The sequence below is a fragment of the Cimex lectularius genome, unplaced genomic scaffold (assembly GCF_000648675.2).
Source record: "Cimex lectularius strain Harlan isolate CLEC.00 unplaced genomic scaffold, Clec_2.1 scaffold160, whole genome shotgun sequence".
Classification (NCBI taxonomy): domain Eukaryota; kingdom Metazoa; phylum Arthropoda; class Insecta; order Hemiptera; family Cimicidae; genus Cimex; species Cimex lectularius.
The window spans coordinates 1-18,837 of NW_019392776.1; the positions used below are offsets into that span (position 1 = coordinate 1).

General features: G+C 32.2%; 1 protein-coding gene across 2 annotated transcripts in view; it reads left to right on the forward strand.

Moving 5' to 3' along the window:
* The first annotated feature begins 14,760 nt into the window (after nucleotides 1-14,760).
* Nucleotides 14,761-18,837, forward strand: part of LOC112127184 (multiple PDZ domain protein) — a 246,017-nt gene continuing 241,940 nt past the window's right edge. For both annotated transcript variants that reach the window (XM_024227639.1, XM_024227640.1), the window contains exon 1: nucleotides 14,761-14,980. In XM_024227639.1, coding sequence (XP_024083407.1) covers nucleotides 14,828-14,980 — 153 coding nt within the window. In that variant the 5' untranslated portion in view covers nucleotides 14,761-14,827. The remainder of the gene's footprint in view (nucleotides 14,981-18,837) is intronic.

Consider the following 18,837-nt stretch of genomic DNA (forward strand, 5'->3'; position numbering starts at 1 on the left):
TCTCTCTCTCTCTCTCTCTCTCTCTCTCTCTCACTCTCTCTCTCTCTGTCTCTCTCTCTCTCTCTTTCTTTCTCTCTCTCTCTGTCTCTCTCTCTCTCTCTCTTTCTTTCTCTCTCTCTCTGTCTGTCTCTCTCTACCTCTCCTTCTCCCTAATAGTGTGGGTCCATAATAGTTTCGCCTGGAACAAAATTTCGTCCCCTGTTAGATCGCTTTACCCAAGAAACTTTAAATCGGTTTTTGACCTACCCTTTAAACGATTCCGTGGGCAAAAGATAATATTGTATATATTTATCCAAGATGAGATGGTGTGATTCCTTATAATACGGTCGTGGGGCGAGCCCACCAGGAAAGGAAAAAGAGGTATGCGATCCTTGCACCCTCCTGTTTAACCCCCTCATAATTTTACTGACAAAATTGTGGCTGTTCAATTATTTCCTACGACAAACCCTCAAAGGAGGCTTCAAAAGCACAAGGATAGAGTTAGAAATTACTAATACTAAAAAAAAAAAATAATTAAAAATTAACGGAAACACGAGTTTTTTAATTATTGGACAATTTGTTACGAATCTGTTTTTCTTAAAAAAACATCTTTTTTTAAAAGCAAGTAAAATTATAAATAATTTGTAAATTTCGGCTCCGAAGCAACGATTCTGGACTTTCGATCAACGACAATTACGTGTTTGATGCATTGATGCAATAGGTCTGGGACGTCCCTCCCATTACTACTTTGAATTATTCATAACCGGTTAATCCAGGATAAGAACGATTGATCCGGTCGACTAGATGGCGAGTTTCGAAACAGAATATGTATTCACGCATTTAGGCGGTTTACCATTTGCCTAAGTGCCCTCCTGAGAAAGGGCATGGGCTGCATAACGGCTTTGCTGGCGACGTTTGAATCCGACGACTCACCGCCAGTAAGGACACTTCGAATTGCTAAACCGAACCACCCAGGGCCCATTGTTCACCTCTCAAAGGACTTCAAGATATATAATACACATTTTACCACCTATACACGAACCTTTATAACACACGGCAAGAATAAACCCACTTAAAAAGAGAAAAAATTATTTTTAATTTTGTTTACTTATCGGGTAGCATTCTTCCGCGCTCTCAAAGAGCCAAGCGTAACTTTAAAAGTGGGTTTTCATCTAGCAAATCGTTTTTTCTGTACAAACAGGCTTAGTGATTGAAAACTAAGTTATACCAACAACTTAAGATCTATTCATATTGTTATTAACTTCAAATCAAGCTTCTTTTTTTTTTATTCAAACCTACCTTTTTTAATTTCAAATTAACCTTGTTTAACATCAAACTAACCTTTTTTTAAATATCAAATTAAACAAGCTTCTTTTTTTTTTATTCAAACCTACCTTTTTTAATTTCAAATTAACCTTGTTTAACATCAAACTAACCTTTTTTTAAATATCAAATTAAACCATTTTCAAGACAAGTAAACTTCAAACCAACCTTTTTTTAAATATCAAATTAAACCATTTTAACGACAAATAAACGTTTTTTAACTTCAAACTAACCACTTTTTAAATTGAACTAATAACTTCAGATTAACTTTTTTGCATTAACTCTTGTTAACTTCAAATTAACCTTTTGTAATTGACCATTTTTAACTAAAACAAACTGTTCTTGATTTCAAATTAATAGTTTTTAATTTCAAATTAATCTTTGTAAATTGAAATTAACTTTTTGTAACTTCAAATTAACCCTTTTCAATTTCGAACGAACTCTTATTATCTTCAAATGAACATTTTTTTAAATTCAAATTAATCTTTGTTAATTACAAATTAAACTACAAATTTAAAAATTAATACTTTTTAACTTCAAAATAACCACTTTTTAAATTTATCTAACCTTAAATTAATTTTAAAAATTTTTATTAAACCTTGTTAACTATAAATTATTTTTTTAAATTTCAAATTATCCATTTTCTAATTTGAAAATAATCCTTTAACTTTAAATTAACCCTTTTTAATTTCGAATGAACTCTTATTATCTAAAAATTAACCTTTTTTTAAATTCAAATAACCTTTGTTGACTACAAGTTAACTATTTCAATTAAAATAAACTTTAAAAAATGTTTATTAAATCTTTTTAACTACAAATTATTTTTTAAAATTTCAAATGACCCATGTTATAATTGGAAAATGATCTATTTTTAACTTCAAATTAACACTTTGCAACTTCAAATTAACGTTTTAAACTTCAGATTAACCTTTCAAATTAACCAATTTTTTAACTTCAAATGAACCCTGTTTAATTTCAAATTCACCTTTTTTCAACTTCAAATTAACGTTTTATAATTTCAAATTAACCCATTTTAACTTAAAATTAACCTTTTTAAATTCCGAATGAACCCTTACTAACTGCAAATTAGCCTTTTTTTTATTGAAATTAAACTTTTTCATTACAAATTAACTATTTTAATTTCAAATTAACACGTTTTAACTTCCAATTAATCTATTTGTAAATTTGTTTAATTTTTAAAATTAAAATTAACTTTAAATTTTTTTCATTAAAAATTTTGAACTATAAATTATTTTTTATAATTTAAAATTAACCCTTTTCTGATTTGAAATAATCCATTTTTAACTTCAAAATTAACCCTTGTTAATTTCAAATTAACGTTTTATAGTTCTATATTAATCTTTTTTAACTTCAAAATAACATTTTTAATTTGAAATTAACCATTTTTGGCTCCAAATTAACTGTTTTTAATTTAAAATAACCCGTATTAACTTTAAATTAACCTTTTTTAAATTCATATACACCAGTTTCGTTTCATCCTTGTAATGCATCAAGTTTTGATTCAGCTCCTCAATTTTTCTTTTTCGATTCAATTTCGATTCCTTTTTCATCTGATCTATTTTCCCTGTTCTTTCTACTTCGTTCTTTCCTTTTTTTATTTTATCTTTTATTCCTTTCTTTTCCAGTCGGTCTTCTTATTTTTTGTATTTTCTTTCCTTTTCAGCATGCCGAAGTGTTCATTCCATCATTTTTTTATTCCCCTTTCGCTTTTGCCTATGTAATTAGGAACTTCTAAATCGCATTTTATCCGGAATTCTCCACTATATAAATACTGGGGAAAGGTCGGTTGCATTGTTACTATTTATTAAACGACGATTCTTTTAAATAATTACGTGTCAACTATTCGACAAACGAAATGAACCGTTGTACCCAGTTGGAGTTTAGAAGATGGTTTTGTTTTGTGTCCTAGTGGGAATGGACGGGTTTTAACCCGGTAAAAACTTGTAATTACGTAGGTAAATTATCTGGGCAAAACATAGACGACGCGAACCCAGACGACAAAAAACAGATTATACGTCATGACATACATGTGCATTACCAGAAATCAATGAGCAAAATGTAACAAAACCGTGAAAACAATGTTACTGGTGGTGGGAGGGGGTCATTAGTCTTTAATATCATAATTTTAAAAATAACGTGTGGTGATTAGGTGTGTGGTATAAATTCACTTTTCCACATCCAAAATGTAATTGTTATATGTAAACGATGTTTGTAAATCCCAGGCTCTGAAGATGATCTCAATAAAGATCGAAACGTTGGCTCGAAAAAGAAAATATTTTTCTGAAACCTACATCACACCAGACCGCATCTCACGATTTCTAAATAAATTTAAAAATAATGGTTAAGGGGAATTTTGATCTTGAAATCTCAAATGATCAAGATGTCGAGAAAAAGTGTACCGAAAGGTGAAAAAATGCAACAGTTAAGTTGTACCGATATTTTGTTCGAGTTCGAATTTTTCCCCGCGGCCGCCCAATTTACGCCGTGACAAAATTACACACCGATTTCACTTGTAAATCAGACATGACCGGAAAAAACGAACTAACATTTATCAAAAAAATAATTCGACCGTTTGGATATTCTGAGTGGAACTGTGGTGAACCCACGCGTTTCAATCGAAAGTACACCTTTTATTTATATTAAAAAAATTTCTCTGTTTTTTTTTAATTACTCATAACACTGGTGTTCCTATTATTGACCTAGAAAATAAATGAAAAATAATGTAACTAACTATACGAATTTTGACAAAAGTGTACAATGCCTATTCAGTTTAATTAAGTTTATGCCTTTTAGTTATCTTTGATATACACATAATTTTAAATAATTATACTGAGCCCACATTGATAAGGTAAACTTCTGTCACCTTTTTAATGCTTAATATTGAGAAAAGTATATAAATAATGAACTAGTTTTCGTACTGATGACCATTTTCAATAACTGTAAGTTTTATTAATTTCCATAAGAATCACTGAATAATTGCTCTCTTTCAGCAATAGGAACAATTAAAACATAATATGAAAATACATGGTTAAGGCCAGTATATATTAAAAATAAAATAAATAAATCAATTTTAATAATACGATTGCTTATACTTCCTTATAGCTCACCTCAGGAAAACATAATAACAATTCATAATTATGTGTTTCTTAGTGATCTGTTGGTTCATAATGAGTAGTTTAGAAAAACACCTTTTTCATTTTAGCCGACGTTTCGACCTTTATTCGGGTCATCTTCAGGGCCGGGGAAAATTACGTATGTTGATTTAAGATCTAAATATAAATTTTCAACCAAGTCTTTCATACTGACATAAAGTGTGGTGCTATTCTTGTTGTGCCATTGTGTACAAGAGTTGTGGAACGCGAATTTGTATTCTGCCGTTTTTATATGATTGTGAAGAGGGTGGAGGACGCGGTAAATATGAGAAATTTTCTTTGATCATAGGCGGTTTTATTTAACTCAAAGGAAATCGAGAATGGGGATTTTCTGTATTGGATTTGTGATTCGGTATTCAATATTGGAAAGGAAGTTAATTATTAAGGACGATAAACGAGGGAAAGGAAAAAATAAAATTAAGGTTTAATAGTTTATTTGCTTTATGATGCTGGATTTTTTTTCCTGGGGCTGATTAGGGATGTTTAGGGATGATGTAGTACTTTTATAAATATTCCTCCATCGACCCCGAACACACTCTCTTATGCTCTCAACGTTCGAGGGGCGATGATGACGTTATATTTCACCGTGACCCCTCGCCATTCACTCTAATAAATACATGCACTCAGACAAAACATATAGACACAACACATAAGACATATTTTATACAATAAAAAAAAACAATTTCTCCTAAAAAGCGGAACAGAGGACTCTGAAACTCGCTACCGTGTTCGAGAACTCTTCATAATTCCGGCGGCATGCCTACACGCTCTCTGTATGGAGCCAAGGCATGGCACGCCTCTATTATGTGGGACACATCGAGCAAGGGCTTACTCTGCATAAGGGGCACCTGCGCGGGCTTTGTCCCAAAAGCAGCTGCCCATGTTTCAACCGCGTCTGTTCTGTAATTGATGCTGTGTGTATCTATGTATGTGTTAATGTAAACCATTTCTAGAAAGTTGCTTTTGTGTATGTTTTTTTTCTTGTTGAATATTTGTATTTTGTCTAAATCAAAGTCCAATGCTGTGCGATTGGTTTTTAGTGTTTTACAGTCATAAATGTTTTGTTTTTTCCGTTTCTCTAGATATTGAGATGTAATTCCAATGTATGCTGCTTGTCAGTTCTTACAATTAATTTGATAAATTACATCGGATTTGTAGGCTGTTGGTGTTGGGTCTTTGACTTTGGAACTACTGTTTTATGGTTTTTAAAATATATTTTAATTTGTCCTGAGGAGAGACATTTACTTAATTTGTCTGATAATGTGTGGATGACCGGAATGGACATGTATATTTGTTTGTCTTTGTATGATTATGTTAACGATGTGTTGTGCACTGTTGAGGCTGTTGTTTTTTTATTGTGCTGGGCTATAATTGTGTATGATTCTTTATGTTTTTAGGGTAGTTATTGTTATGTAAGATTTGTCTGTATGTTTGCATAGTTTTTAGGTGAAAGGATTCATGACTTAGAGATATGACTCTGTGTAATAATCCTTTACTCGTGTTTAATATTGTGTGTAGGGGGTGGTGTCATGTATGAACTGGTTCATGTGCATATGTATGCAATCACCTATTTATCTGTGAATATATGTACATATTTATTTATTATCTAATTAATTATTTATTTCGTTTATTTGTACTTTTTATTCATTCTATTTATTTATTTTACTTTTTAAATTATACATATAATGTTTACACTTAATTTATAACTATATACATATAAGTTATTTAAACTTTGTTATCTGTCAAAAATGTGATTCACACTCAAAGTAATCTTAAATTGTTCATGTAAATTAAAATCATTACCATGAATCAAAAGTTAAAGCGGGTTTTTTTTTATAATCGGTTTTATCAGCAAACGCAGTAACAGGCGAAACAATACAAAATGATTACATTGTTAAGGTTGTAGAAGGTATAAAGCCCAGTGTCTTTCGCACTTCTAACACAAATGTGTTCATGTTGTTGTTATCCTTTGCTGTTATTGTTTTCGCACCGAAATTTTTTATTCTTAGTACTTATTGTGTCGATCAATCTTTATTGCTCTCGTTACTTGTTATTTATTTATTGCTTTATGAATTTCTAGTCATGCTAAAAAATGGAATTTGATACTTCATAGGTCCGTACTCTTGCTGAATGTTCCAAAACAAAGCAAAAAAAAAAAAACACAAATGTAAAAAGAGTCAGGTTGCAATCTGTACGTATGTAATTATTTAGACAAATATACTAGTTTTTCTTCTTCTTCTTTAGTACAGGACCCAAAATTCGACAGAGGGTGTAGAGAATTTGCCATCACCTTGAGAGAAGTGTATTGAGAGTGTTGGAGGATACTTTAATTAATATCAAATTGTTCAACAACATTTATTTAATTGTTTTTATTTTATAATCAAAAACTTGCATTATTTTCCGGACTATCCAATATAATAGGTAGTAGATGACTAGAAAAGAGAAAGTCTACTCCGAAAAGACCATTAAATAATCAACGTTAAATCAATAAGTAGCATGCAATGTTAACAAATCAATTCAATACAAGAACAAAATATTGCTTGCAGTGAAAGATTGCTCGATGTGTCCCACATAACGCAGGCGTGTCATGGCTTGGCTCCATACAGAGAGCGTGAAGGCATGGTGTCGGATTTAAGAATGGTTCTGGGACAACCGTTCCGCTTTTTAGGGTAATTGAGATTTTTTTATTGGATATAGCCGTCAAAATATGTGTTTTCTGTTTCTGTGTTTGCATCAGTGAGTGTATTTATTAGAGTGAATGGGGAGGGGCTGATGGCGACCCCATCGCCCCTCGAGCTGTGTACGTGACAATTAGATTAGTTTGTTATTGTGTGCAGGTCGATGGAGGAATATTGAGTACTCTATCTACTAAATAGAAAGAATGCAATGTATGTAGGTGTGAATGTATTTATTTGAGTGAATGCGCATTGAATGTTGAAAAAAAAATCATGTGCCAAACAACAACCGTATGTATTTTAATATCGTTCATCGATATCGTAAATGTCAAGTTGATGCGATTCAATTAAACGTATATTGGGTCTATTTGTCAAGATTCAAATTGTTTCCTTATCAGTACTTTAGTTTGTATTTCTCAAAATATTTTTGACCCCAAATCAAATTGATAGAAATAACATTATAAACAACCTCTTGTATTCTGTCCAAATTCAATAATTACTGATCGATTCGTTTAACCTGTTGAATAATGGCAGTTAGTTGAAAATATTCAAATTTGGCATTAATGGTTTAGAATTGCTAATGGCTGTTTCTGTTGATTGGCGTTATTTCAAATTTTTGCCTTTTCACTTGTTTCATTTAATACGGTTTATCCCGTTAACAAAGATTTTCACAATTAATATCGTTTTTGTTAAATGAAGTTTTGAAGTGAGGCGGTTCAGAGATTTCATGAAGCCCCTCCCAGGATAAGTACTCATCACGTGACTTAGAGCCATCTCATTGTGCGAGGCGGACGATAAGATAGACAAGAGGGGTAGCTCTCACATCATCCCCCATTTCTAGGTTAACGAGAAATCCTTATCAGCATTTTCGAGATACAAACAGTTTTTTTTTCATATTTTTCACCCTTTCCTGCTGCATCTTCCTTCCCTAAATTTTTGTGCGATTTGGCCCTTTAAAACAGAAAATGTTTTGTCAGGAAGGTATAAAACGTAAATTTTCTTATTATATATAATTTTAAGGTAAAATGGTTAATTTGAATTTGACAAAGGGTTAATTTTAAATTTATAAATGTTGATAAGTGTTAAGTCGAAATTAAAAAAAGGTTATTTTGAAATTAGAAAATGATAGTTTAAAGTTGAAAAGGGTTAATTTGAATTTTTAAAAAATTAGTTTGAAGTTAAAAAGGTTAATGATGAAATTGGTAAGTTGAAGTTACAAAGGGTGATTTTGAAGTTAAAAAAGTTACTTTTTCGTTAAAGAGGATTAATTTAAAACTAAAAAGGTTGATCTGAAGTTATGTTAATTTTAAATTTAAAAAAAAGTTTGCAGTTAAACAGGTTAATGATGAAAATAATAAGTTGAAGTTACAAATGGTGATTTTGAAGTTAAAAAAGTTACTTTTTCGTTAAGTAGGATTAATTTGAAATTAAAAACATTGATCTGAAGTTAAAAAGGGTTAATTGGAAATTTTAAAAAAATAGTTTGAAGTTAAAAAGGTTAATGATGAAAATGGTAAGTTGAAGTTATAAAGGGTGATTTTGAAGTTAAAAAAGTCACTTTTCTGTTAAAGAGGATTAATTTGAAATTAAAAACATTAATCTGAAGTTAAAAAGGGTTAATTGGAAATTTAAAAATATTGATTTGAAGTTGATAAGGGTTAAGTTGAAATTAAAAAAAGGTTCTTTTGAAATTAGAAAATGTTAGTTTAAAGTTAAAAAGGGTTAATTTGTAATTTAAAAAAAAAATAGTTTGCAGTTAAAAAGGTTAATGATGAAAATGGTAAGTTGAAGTTACAAAGCTTGATTTTGAAGTTAAAAAAGTTACTTTTTCGTTAAAGAGGATTAATTTGGAATTAAAAAGGTTGATCTGAAGTTAAAAAGGGTTAATTGGAAATTTAAAAATATTGATTTGAAGTTGATATGGGTATAGCCGTTAATTATCTCTCGTGGATCCCTCAATGTAGAAATAGGTATAAAAACTTAATTTAAATTTAAATTAAAAGGGAATTTAAAAGAATAAAGAACTGGTGGTCAAATGATATTAACTGCCTTTGGAAAAAACTAACAATTTATTAAAAATAAAAAATAAAATTTAATCCTTGCCAATAATACAAAATTGGAAAAAACTTAACAAAATAAAAATGATGAAAAATGAAATTGAGCTAGCTGATTTACAATAAAAATAATAAAATAACCTATCTCTAGTACTACATATACACATAAACAAAACAATAAAAAACTCTTTTTTTGGGGAGGGAAATATTGATGACTCTTCTTTTTTGCTTCTTCCGATTCTTTATTTTTTTCATTTTTTTTAATCTTCGGCTTGCGTCTAATTCCTCCCTTCGAAAGCTCGATCCGATCTGCCGGTTCTCCTCTTTTTCATCTCCCCTCCCTCTTTTATTACGCCTCCTACCGGCAGCCGGGTATTTTCAAATTTTATCGTCCTAAGGGTTACGTTGAAATTAAAAAAAAAGGTTATTTTGAAATTAGAAAATGCTAATTAATAATCAAAAATGGGCTTAATTAAAACTTATAAAATGTTAATTTGAATATAAAAATGGTTAATTTGAAATTTTAAACGGTTAATTTGAATTCAAAATCTGATAAATTTAAGTGCATACTGCAAATATAATTACATCAATTTGTAATAACAAAGCAAATAGAAATTTTTTATTTATCCAAAAGAAGTTTCTCACAACTTGTTTCCACTTTAAAACTTTGTCCTACAGGTTTTATGCTATTATTTATCTTTTATAAAACTGTTGTCATTTCCTTACTTCCTTGTTCAGATTTTAAGTTTACAAAGAAAAAATTAATTATATTAAATTGTAAAAAGCTGCGCTTATTTAAATGACAAAGAGTTTTAGTATTTTAACGCTTGTAAACCCTCGAACAAGATCCGGCCAAAATAGTTAGTCAAAGGTTCAAGCAGAGTTTATCTATTGACTAGTGTAATCCTCACCTATCAGGACCCTCTTAGAAACCGGCTTCAATTTGCTTAATACAAACGCTTTGCAAACTAAGTTCGATTTACTTAACACTGTCGCAATCAACGTTGTAATTTGACATTCGTTTTATGCCTTGGCCCATCCTCCTAGAATCAATCCTACCCTGATTTCAAACACTTGCCACTTCAACCTCCACAATTGTCGAGTAGAAGTTGTTGAATTTGAAGAATGGAAACATTTTGTCTGATGTACAACATTGCATGACTGTATATTTGTAAACTGTTCAAGGTGAACATTTTTTTTTTCAATGTCCTATATATTATTTGGTTTGCACATCGCTAAAAATGTGTGGCTAATTTGTTGTTTGCGAATTTATAAATAAATGCTGAACTGTAGTACAGTAAATTGTGGAGGAAAAATTTAAAAACATGCCAATGCCTCCTTGATAATTTGGAGAGATATATAATATTGCTAAACGTGCCAATGCCTCCTTCATAATTTGGAGAAATATATAATATTGCTATCTTAAAAAATAAGAACAAAAAACAAAATAAATGGAATAAACAAGGGGACGTGGGGTCACCGATTTTAATAATACTTTTTCATGATACTAGGTCGAAAAAAATTGTGTTCTTGCAAAAAAAACAAAATATAATAATAATTAAAGTAAATTATATTTAACAATTTCAATTTAACAATTCACAAAAGTGCATGCGTTCATGGTTATTATGTATTTCAATTAATTATTCTTTTCATGTAAGATCTTGGTTGGGATGAAAAAGTTAGTGTCACGAGCGGGATTCGAACCCACGACCTTCGGCTCATTAGGCCGCCGCTCTAACCAGTGTCACCACAGCTAATTGCTACGCAGCGGCGTAATGAGTCGAAAGTCGTGGGTTCGAATCCCGCTCGTATCACTAACTTTTTCATCTCAACCAAGACATTACATAAATTGAATAATTAATTGAAAGAAGTAATTTGGTAAATTAGACCTTTAAACATAAATGGGTTATTACGTATGTGTAGATTTTGTATTTTTATTACGAATAGGAACTTAATATGCAATTTTGTATTAGATGAGGATGAATGTATAAAAACCTTGCAATAACTAAAAGACACAGGGTGTATACTTGACCAAAAAAAGTTTCTTAAAAATTTTATTGCATTCGTTGTAAGCACCCTATAAAACCAACAAAAACGAATTTTCATCGCAATAAAAAATAGATGAAAAAAATACTTCTACATTTACAAAATTCATAACTCTTCTGAATTTTTATCCAAATTCAACGTTATTACAAGCGTTGGAAAAAAAATTGTTTTTGCTTTTATGCGATGTCAGTAATTTTATGCCATTGTATGTTTGAAAACTGAGGATAAAACTAACAAAAAGTCTTCATCTATTATTTTTTATTTACGATTTCTACAAAACGACGTTTATGCCATTACGTGTATTTTATTAGGTTATAAATATATCTAATGTTTCCAGTACAGCCGTTTCAAAATTATCGGTGTTTTCGTGATTTTCGAACAAAAATCTGATAAATTTTCTTCCAAAAAACTATTTTCACCTACTTTGCAACATCTAGAGTCAACAATCAAAATTGTATTCGACGGCAAAATATTTATTGTGTATTTCGATAATGAAATACACAATTTGTGAGCGAAGTAGCAGCTGTTACAGTGTGATATCGCTGATAATGATCCAAAAACAGAAACAGAGTGCACTTTAAGTTAATTATATTGAAAATCCATCTGCATTTTGCTCGGTTCAAAAGTGAGTCAACAAAGCCTGGACAACTTTGCAAATAAGATTTGTTTTTAATTTAACAAGAAACCAAATTCAGATTCTTTTTTTCCACCTAAAAAAACCGTGAATACAAATTTTCGGAAAAATCAAATTATATTTTTCCTCCCAGATTTTTCATTTTCTTCCTTCTTCGAGTGTCACAAAATGTCGGTAACTTTCGAAACGACTCCATCGATCTACTGGGGACGTTGTAGAAGTTTGCAACCTTATCGAGTGTTTCAGTTAATTAATCTTTTTATGTAAGGTTTTGGTTGAAATGAAAAAGTTAGTGCCATGAGCGGGATTCGAACCCAAGACGTTCGGCTAAGTACACCGCTGTTCTACCTATCGTGACTTCGATCCACTCGGACACCAACTCCCCATCGCAACCTACAACCTTTCGAGTTTTCAGAATCAAATAGATTATACGACATTTGAAAAATGTCAAAAAGGAGGGAAAATTCGAAAGGTTGTAGGTTGCGATGGGGAGTTGGTGTCCGAGTGGATCAAAGTCACAGTTCAAGTGGTAGGGCAGTTCCTTATTTAGCCGAATGTCGTGGGTTCGAATCCCGCTCTTCGCACTAGCTTTTTCATTTCAACATCTCAACCAAAACCTTACATAAAGAGATTAATTGAAAGAAGTAAAAGGTGAAAGGTCAATAGCCCACTAAATATACTTCTCAAGTGTATGTAATTGCCTTTTACTCGTTTCTATAAATATATTATAACCGGAAAAATGAAATAAAACGTATATTTTTTATTGATTTCAACCTTGTTTTTCCTCACATATAAAGACATAAAATCTAAACGTTGTTGACATAAACTGAAATTGAAAAATCTTGCTTTCGAACAGCTGTTATAATGTCGAATTTGGATAAAATACAGAGGAGTTAAAACAGTTAAAATGGAACAAGAGAACAGTAGAAAAACAATGCCCCAGTCAAAGAATGTCTATGTTTTGTATGCAATAAAAGTTCAAATTTTATGGTTTTATAGGTTGCTTATAACGAATATGATTTTGTTATTTATCTATTTTACTGAAAGCGTCTTTTTGTTGTTGTAACTTTTCTAATTCAATAAATCAACTGATATATAATATCCTTGAGTGACATGCACAGAAAAGGCAGAGAAAGTTTTTTTTAACTTTACGTAAATGACTTTTTTTATAATTTCTTCCCATTAGCATTAACGCCCGGGCTCATGTCTAATATTTTTTGACCTAGTTCAACTAATTTTTAAAAAATCCCACATCGGTAGCCACCCCTTGTAAGTAAATGTTATATATGTCTTTTAAATGTTTGACTCGCTTAAAAAACCACTCCCCATAATTTTGCATTAAAGACGAGGTGGTTGAAACTCTACGCCTTTCATAGTACTAATATTACACAGGAAATGTTTTCACCTTTGAGCAGGAAAAGTTCGTTCTTGTACAAAGTTGTTTTTCAATACCCATTTTATTATTTATCTTTTTGACACATATTTTATTTTCAATTGTTTCATTTTTTACTACACTTATAAAGACTCACGAAAAACTTGAGTATTACAGGGTACTAAACACAAGAAAAAAGGCATTTTTTTAATGTTTCAATGCAAATTTTCAGGTCTGCTTTGTACGGAGAACACGTAAGGAGTGAATTCGTTGGTTAGTGACTTATGATGAAGCTGAGGGCGTGGTATCAACGATTTTAATGAAACTTTTCTTCTTTTTGTTCTTCCCATTGAGCAGTAATTTAAACAGTTTTTGAACTTATTGCATGGTCTTATCAAATGTGATCAGATATACAAACAAAAAACATACAAACGAAAAGGCGGTTGCAGTAACGTATGGCAAAAATTTATTTTTGAAAATAAAAATCCGCTTAGTTTTAAGCATACTTTAAATCCCGTAAATACAAATTTTGATAAAAGTCAAAATGTATACATTTTTGTACCACTGGGGGCATTTTTTCTTTCTCCGCTGTCCGGTATTTTACTTAAACATTCGTAACACCTCTGGATTTTTTCCAAATTCAATGTTATTACAATAGTTTGAAACCAATGTAACGTCTCCACTAGGTCGGTGAGGAATTTTGTGATTTTTGAAAAACTTCGGAGAGAATTGAAATGTGACAAAATTGAAAAAAAAATTTTCAAGGGTTTTAAGGGTATAAAAATCGAATATTGACTTCATTTCTTGCTTTAAAATAATTAATTTAGTTTGTTAAGCCGCTCCGTAACAAATTACGTCTTTTAAGTAGATAGCTTATGTAAATATGATCCTAGCGAAATTGGTACTTTATATCTTTACTATTTTAATATATATAATAACATTCAATTAATTAAGGGTTTTAGTTCGGATAAAAAAGTCAATGTTATGAGCGGGATTCGAACCCATGACCTTCGGCTTAGTACGCCGCTACTCTACCACTTGAGCTATCGTGACTTCGATCCGCTAGGGCACTTCCCATCTCAACCCCACCTTTTGAATTTTCCCTCCTTAATTAATTAATGATATTAATTGGACAAGCGGACCATGAAAAAAATGAATATATAATAATCTTGAAATTATGTTCAAGAAAGCATAAAATTCGGACGCATATCTGGAATTTTTCGACAAGAAAGTTTCGTTAAAATTCGGTGATGCCACGTCTGTGTTTGTTATAGATGTGCTCGAAAGGTCAAGAAGAATGTTGATTGGATGTTGAAATGTTGTTATTTCTATCGTACGAACATGTCCAAATTCATAATTTAACAAATAGTTCAACGTATTATTTAGTCCTTATGTGTTCCCGAATGTGCTTTGTGAGCTTTCTGTGTTGTGCTTCGGCGTTGACTAATGTGGAGTGTTGCGCTTTTTTGTCGATTTGAGCCCGATCCTCAGACTACAAGGCTAATTTCGTTTATATAATTTTCACAGATAAGGTGAAGAAAAAGTATGGGAACCTCGGTGCTGCGGTAGTGATGGTGGAATTGGAAAAGGGCTCAGGAGGACTCGGTATATCTCTCGCAGGCCATAAGGATCGGACAAGGATGGCTGTCCTCATCTGTGGCCTTAATCCGTCCGGTCTAGCCTACAACTCTGGAGCTCTTCAGGTCGGCGACGAAATACTAGAGGTGAGTCATTTCAAACACATCTCATATATATGTTTCAAAAAATTCTTCCTCATTATATATTTTCTAAAAAAAATTTGATTAATTGTCTTATCTTTTTGCCTGGAGAATTTATAAAATTTTCAATAAACTGTCAGAAGTTTTACATCAGATTAGGAAAGAGGCAGATGCTCTCTCAGTGGGTTTATTGTCCCCTAAACACCGACGCACATACATCAAAGGGGGATAATTTACATCCGCCCCTAACAATCCACTAATTCTCTACGAGACAGGCGATATTAATTGTTTATTTAGTATAGCAAGGGTATATAAGTTTCATTGCGTTACAAATAAAAACTTAAAATCTAATATTATTGACCTAGAATGTCCTTCCAACGTTATAAACTTTCTACATTGTTAAAGTTAAGTTAAAAGTTAAATCATTTAATATTTTAAACATTTTTATTTATAATTATACAGAAATCGTGAGATGCGGTCTGGTGTGATGTAGGTTTCAGAAAAACATTTTCTTTGTCGTGCCAACGTTTCTATCTTTATTGAGATCATCTTCCTTCTAGGATGTGTTTCATCACATCCTACGTGTATTTGTAAAATTTAAACAATGTTTGTAAATGTGTCTCTGGTTCAACGATGTTTAAGGCAATGTGGACTAACGACGAGGAAAACCTTTTTAAAGATCGGATCGAAACCGCTCAATCAGTGAAATGGATCAGATTTTTTTTTTCATGGGTCACCTCGCGCTCACCAAAATTCCATGTTTACCAACTTTGGTGTGAATTTCCTTGTACCGGCGCCACCATCTTTACANAATGTATTTGATAGACTTAATGTAGTATTATTAGTAATAGTGGATGGTGTTAGTGTTGAGTTGTAGTTGTTTATTATTCTGTTAATAATGTGTTTAGGGTAGAGATTGTTATGGATGATCTGTTTGTATATCTTTATGTTCTTGTGATGAAATGATTCATGGCTTAGGGTAATAATTCGGTGAAGTAACCCTTTAGCCGTGTTTATTGTTGTATGAAGAGGATGGTGAGATGTAAAGTTGAGGTAGCGATCTGTGTTTCTTGGTTTTTGATACCAATCTGTGAGTAATGTGGTTGTTTTATTACGAGTGTATCTAAAAATGGTATTTTTTTTGTTGTTTTCGATTTCATGTGTAAATTGTAGGCGTGGGTGAAAGCTATTAAATGTATCTAATATAGTTTGAAACCTGCATCACACCAGACCGCATCTCACGATTTCTGAATAATTATCGATTAACGGTCACTAATCACCACACATTTTTATTTATTTATTTGTCTGCATTGGCGTGATTATCGCGTTATAAAACACTTTTTTTACGAGGGTTCACAAGAGCAGAGGTTATGTCAACCCTCGGAGTGCCGGTGTTTTTGAAAAAAAAGGCCTATTTGTAAGTATGTCGGTTTCCAATGCAGGGCCGCTGGATTCGAACCCGCGACCTTTACCTTACAGTGATGAGCGCCGTGTCCACGCGTTGCGGCCACCGACGCCCCTTCTATAAAACATTTAGATACAGAATTTTGCGAAAGTCGGTGTAAATCAATTTTTGTCTTATAATTTCGACGAACTTTCTCCCTGACTGACATTTCTCTAGCATCATTATTCTCGAAAGCTAGCGGACCGATTTTCATCATTGATAATATGTTTTGAAAAAATTGTCAAAAGCATTTTATAACTGTATTGAACATTAAATTCGAACTATTATTACAATTAAAAAAGAGGTTAATTTCTGACAAATAATTTTGCTATTTTGTGTTTTCTTATAGAAAATTTTTACATATTTTATCGTACACAACTCGTTAAAAAGCTTCGTTCTTCTTTCAGATGGCCTGTTTGACCTTAAAACCCTTATAATTACAAAAATTTATATTTAGGAAATTTCACATTAGTTTCACGAAAAAAATTTATAACCTAGTTTACTTGAAAATATATTAGGTTTGCAGAAATTTTTTAGTTATTGATAAACTTTGATCGTTTTTATTATATTTCTATTGCAATCTACATAAAAAATGCTGTAAAATGATAGATTTACATAGTTGAACGTCGAAAAATAAATTTAAAAAAACGGAAAATTTAATTTTTTTTGTGTTTTTTTCGAAACTAGGGCTTATTTACAAAAAGTGACTGATACGTGTCCTATATTTTGAAGTGTAGAATCCCCAAAAAACGTTTGGTCCAAATCCGTAATACTCCAACCTGGTTGTCTTGTTGTTAGTTAAATCCTTTACTATTTCTTTTAGGTTTTTCGGTTTTCTATTTATTAAATCATTTAAAATAAAACCCTTTGGAATCATTCACTAGGAAGATTTTCCTCGGGGAGCTCGGTAGCCGAGTAATCAGCGTGTTAAGCCAGGAACACACTTACCCGATGCTACGCCATGCGACACTACCCGATGCTACCCGACGCCTTGCCACGTTTTGTTGGGGTGTGCACATCTATCCGACTCAAGCACACGTCGCGAACAGTCCATAGCGTTTATCACAATAATCACTATCACAATCGCAACGCATCTTTTATTCTTAATGCACTATTTTGAGCAAAACTTTGTAATAAATTGTTAGTTAAATTTTATGAGCACAACAATCTAATAAATTGTTTGTTAAACTTAATTGCTTTAAATAAAGTTACTCCTACCCATCATAATTAAACAATGTTCATAAAAACTTATGAATTTGGTTTACATGTAGTTTGAATAAAAATATGAGTGTCCGGTTCTTTTGTCTTCGACTGTACTCGATGCGACCTGACGAAAATCTGGACAGTGGGGATCGCAGAGCGTCGGGTAGGTTAGCGTGGCATAGCATCGGGTAGATGTGCACGGGGGTAATGCAACCTTATGGAAAATCGGTGTTTGGGTTTGCGTAGGGTAGCATCGGGTAGCGTCGCATGGCGTAGCATCGGGTAAGTGTGTTTCTGGCTTTAGACTCTCGGCTCTCGACCCCGCGGTCGTGGGTTCGATTCCCACCGTCGCCCTGGCCTCTTTTAACGCTCATAAAAATCAAGTATCATCAATCTCGTCTAAAAAAGATTCTTTTCTCTTCCGTGTGGTTACCAGTGAAGCGGATTTTTCCTCACGGCTGCGTCTTGAACCATCTTTTTTCTTATCACTAATTGTATAACCTACGGCAAATAATAAGTTCCTCCAAATCTACATGCAATTCCGATTTCAAGAAATGCATTAGAAGGATATTGAGACTGTGGTTCATTGGGCGGTTTGTAATAAAATAAACCTCAATGGAAATAAGAGCAAATGTTTCATAATATGAAAAAGAAACCAAATTCAATTTTCGAAATTAAGTATTAACTTGGTACAAACCACCAACTGGTCCTCAAATGATTAGCAGGGGCAATTTTTCAGAATGATTTGGTGATTGATTAATGAAATTTTGAAACGTAAGAAGCCCTTGAAGAACTTTGTATTATTGTATAACAACTTGATATTTTAGCCCTGTGTGGTGATGAGACATTGAGAAACAGAGTGACGATGTACAGTCCTAGGCCCTGTACCTTGTTGGAAGCGGGTATCTTTGTTAATTTTAGGTAGGCAGATGTTTTCTAGGTGTCAAGACTCCAATAGTGTTGCTAAAGGTTTCGATTTGAAAGTATAGGATCAGAGTTTCTTGAAAGGATCGCTGTATCTTCAATGGTTAGGGTGGTCGTTTGAGAATGCGATATGGTAGTTTGGAAAGACGCCGACCCTCAATGTAACCGTGTAGATGGGGCCGCGGTAGCCGAGTGGTTAAGGCGTCAGACGATGTAAAGTTGAGGTAGCGATCTGTGTTTCTTGGTTTTTGATACCAATTTGTGATTAATGTGCCATCTGGTTGTTTTATTA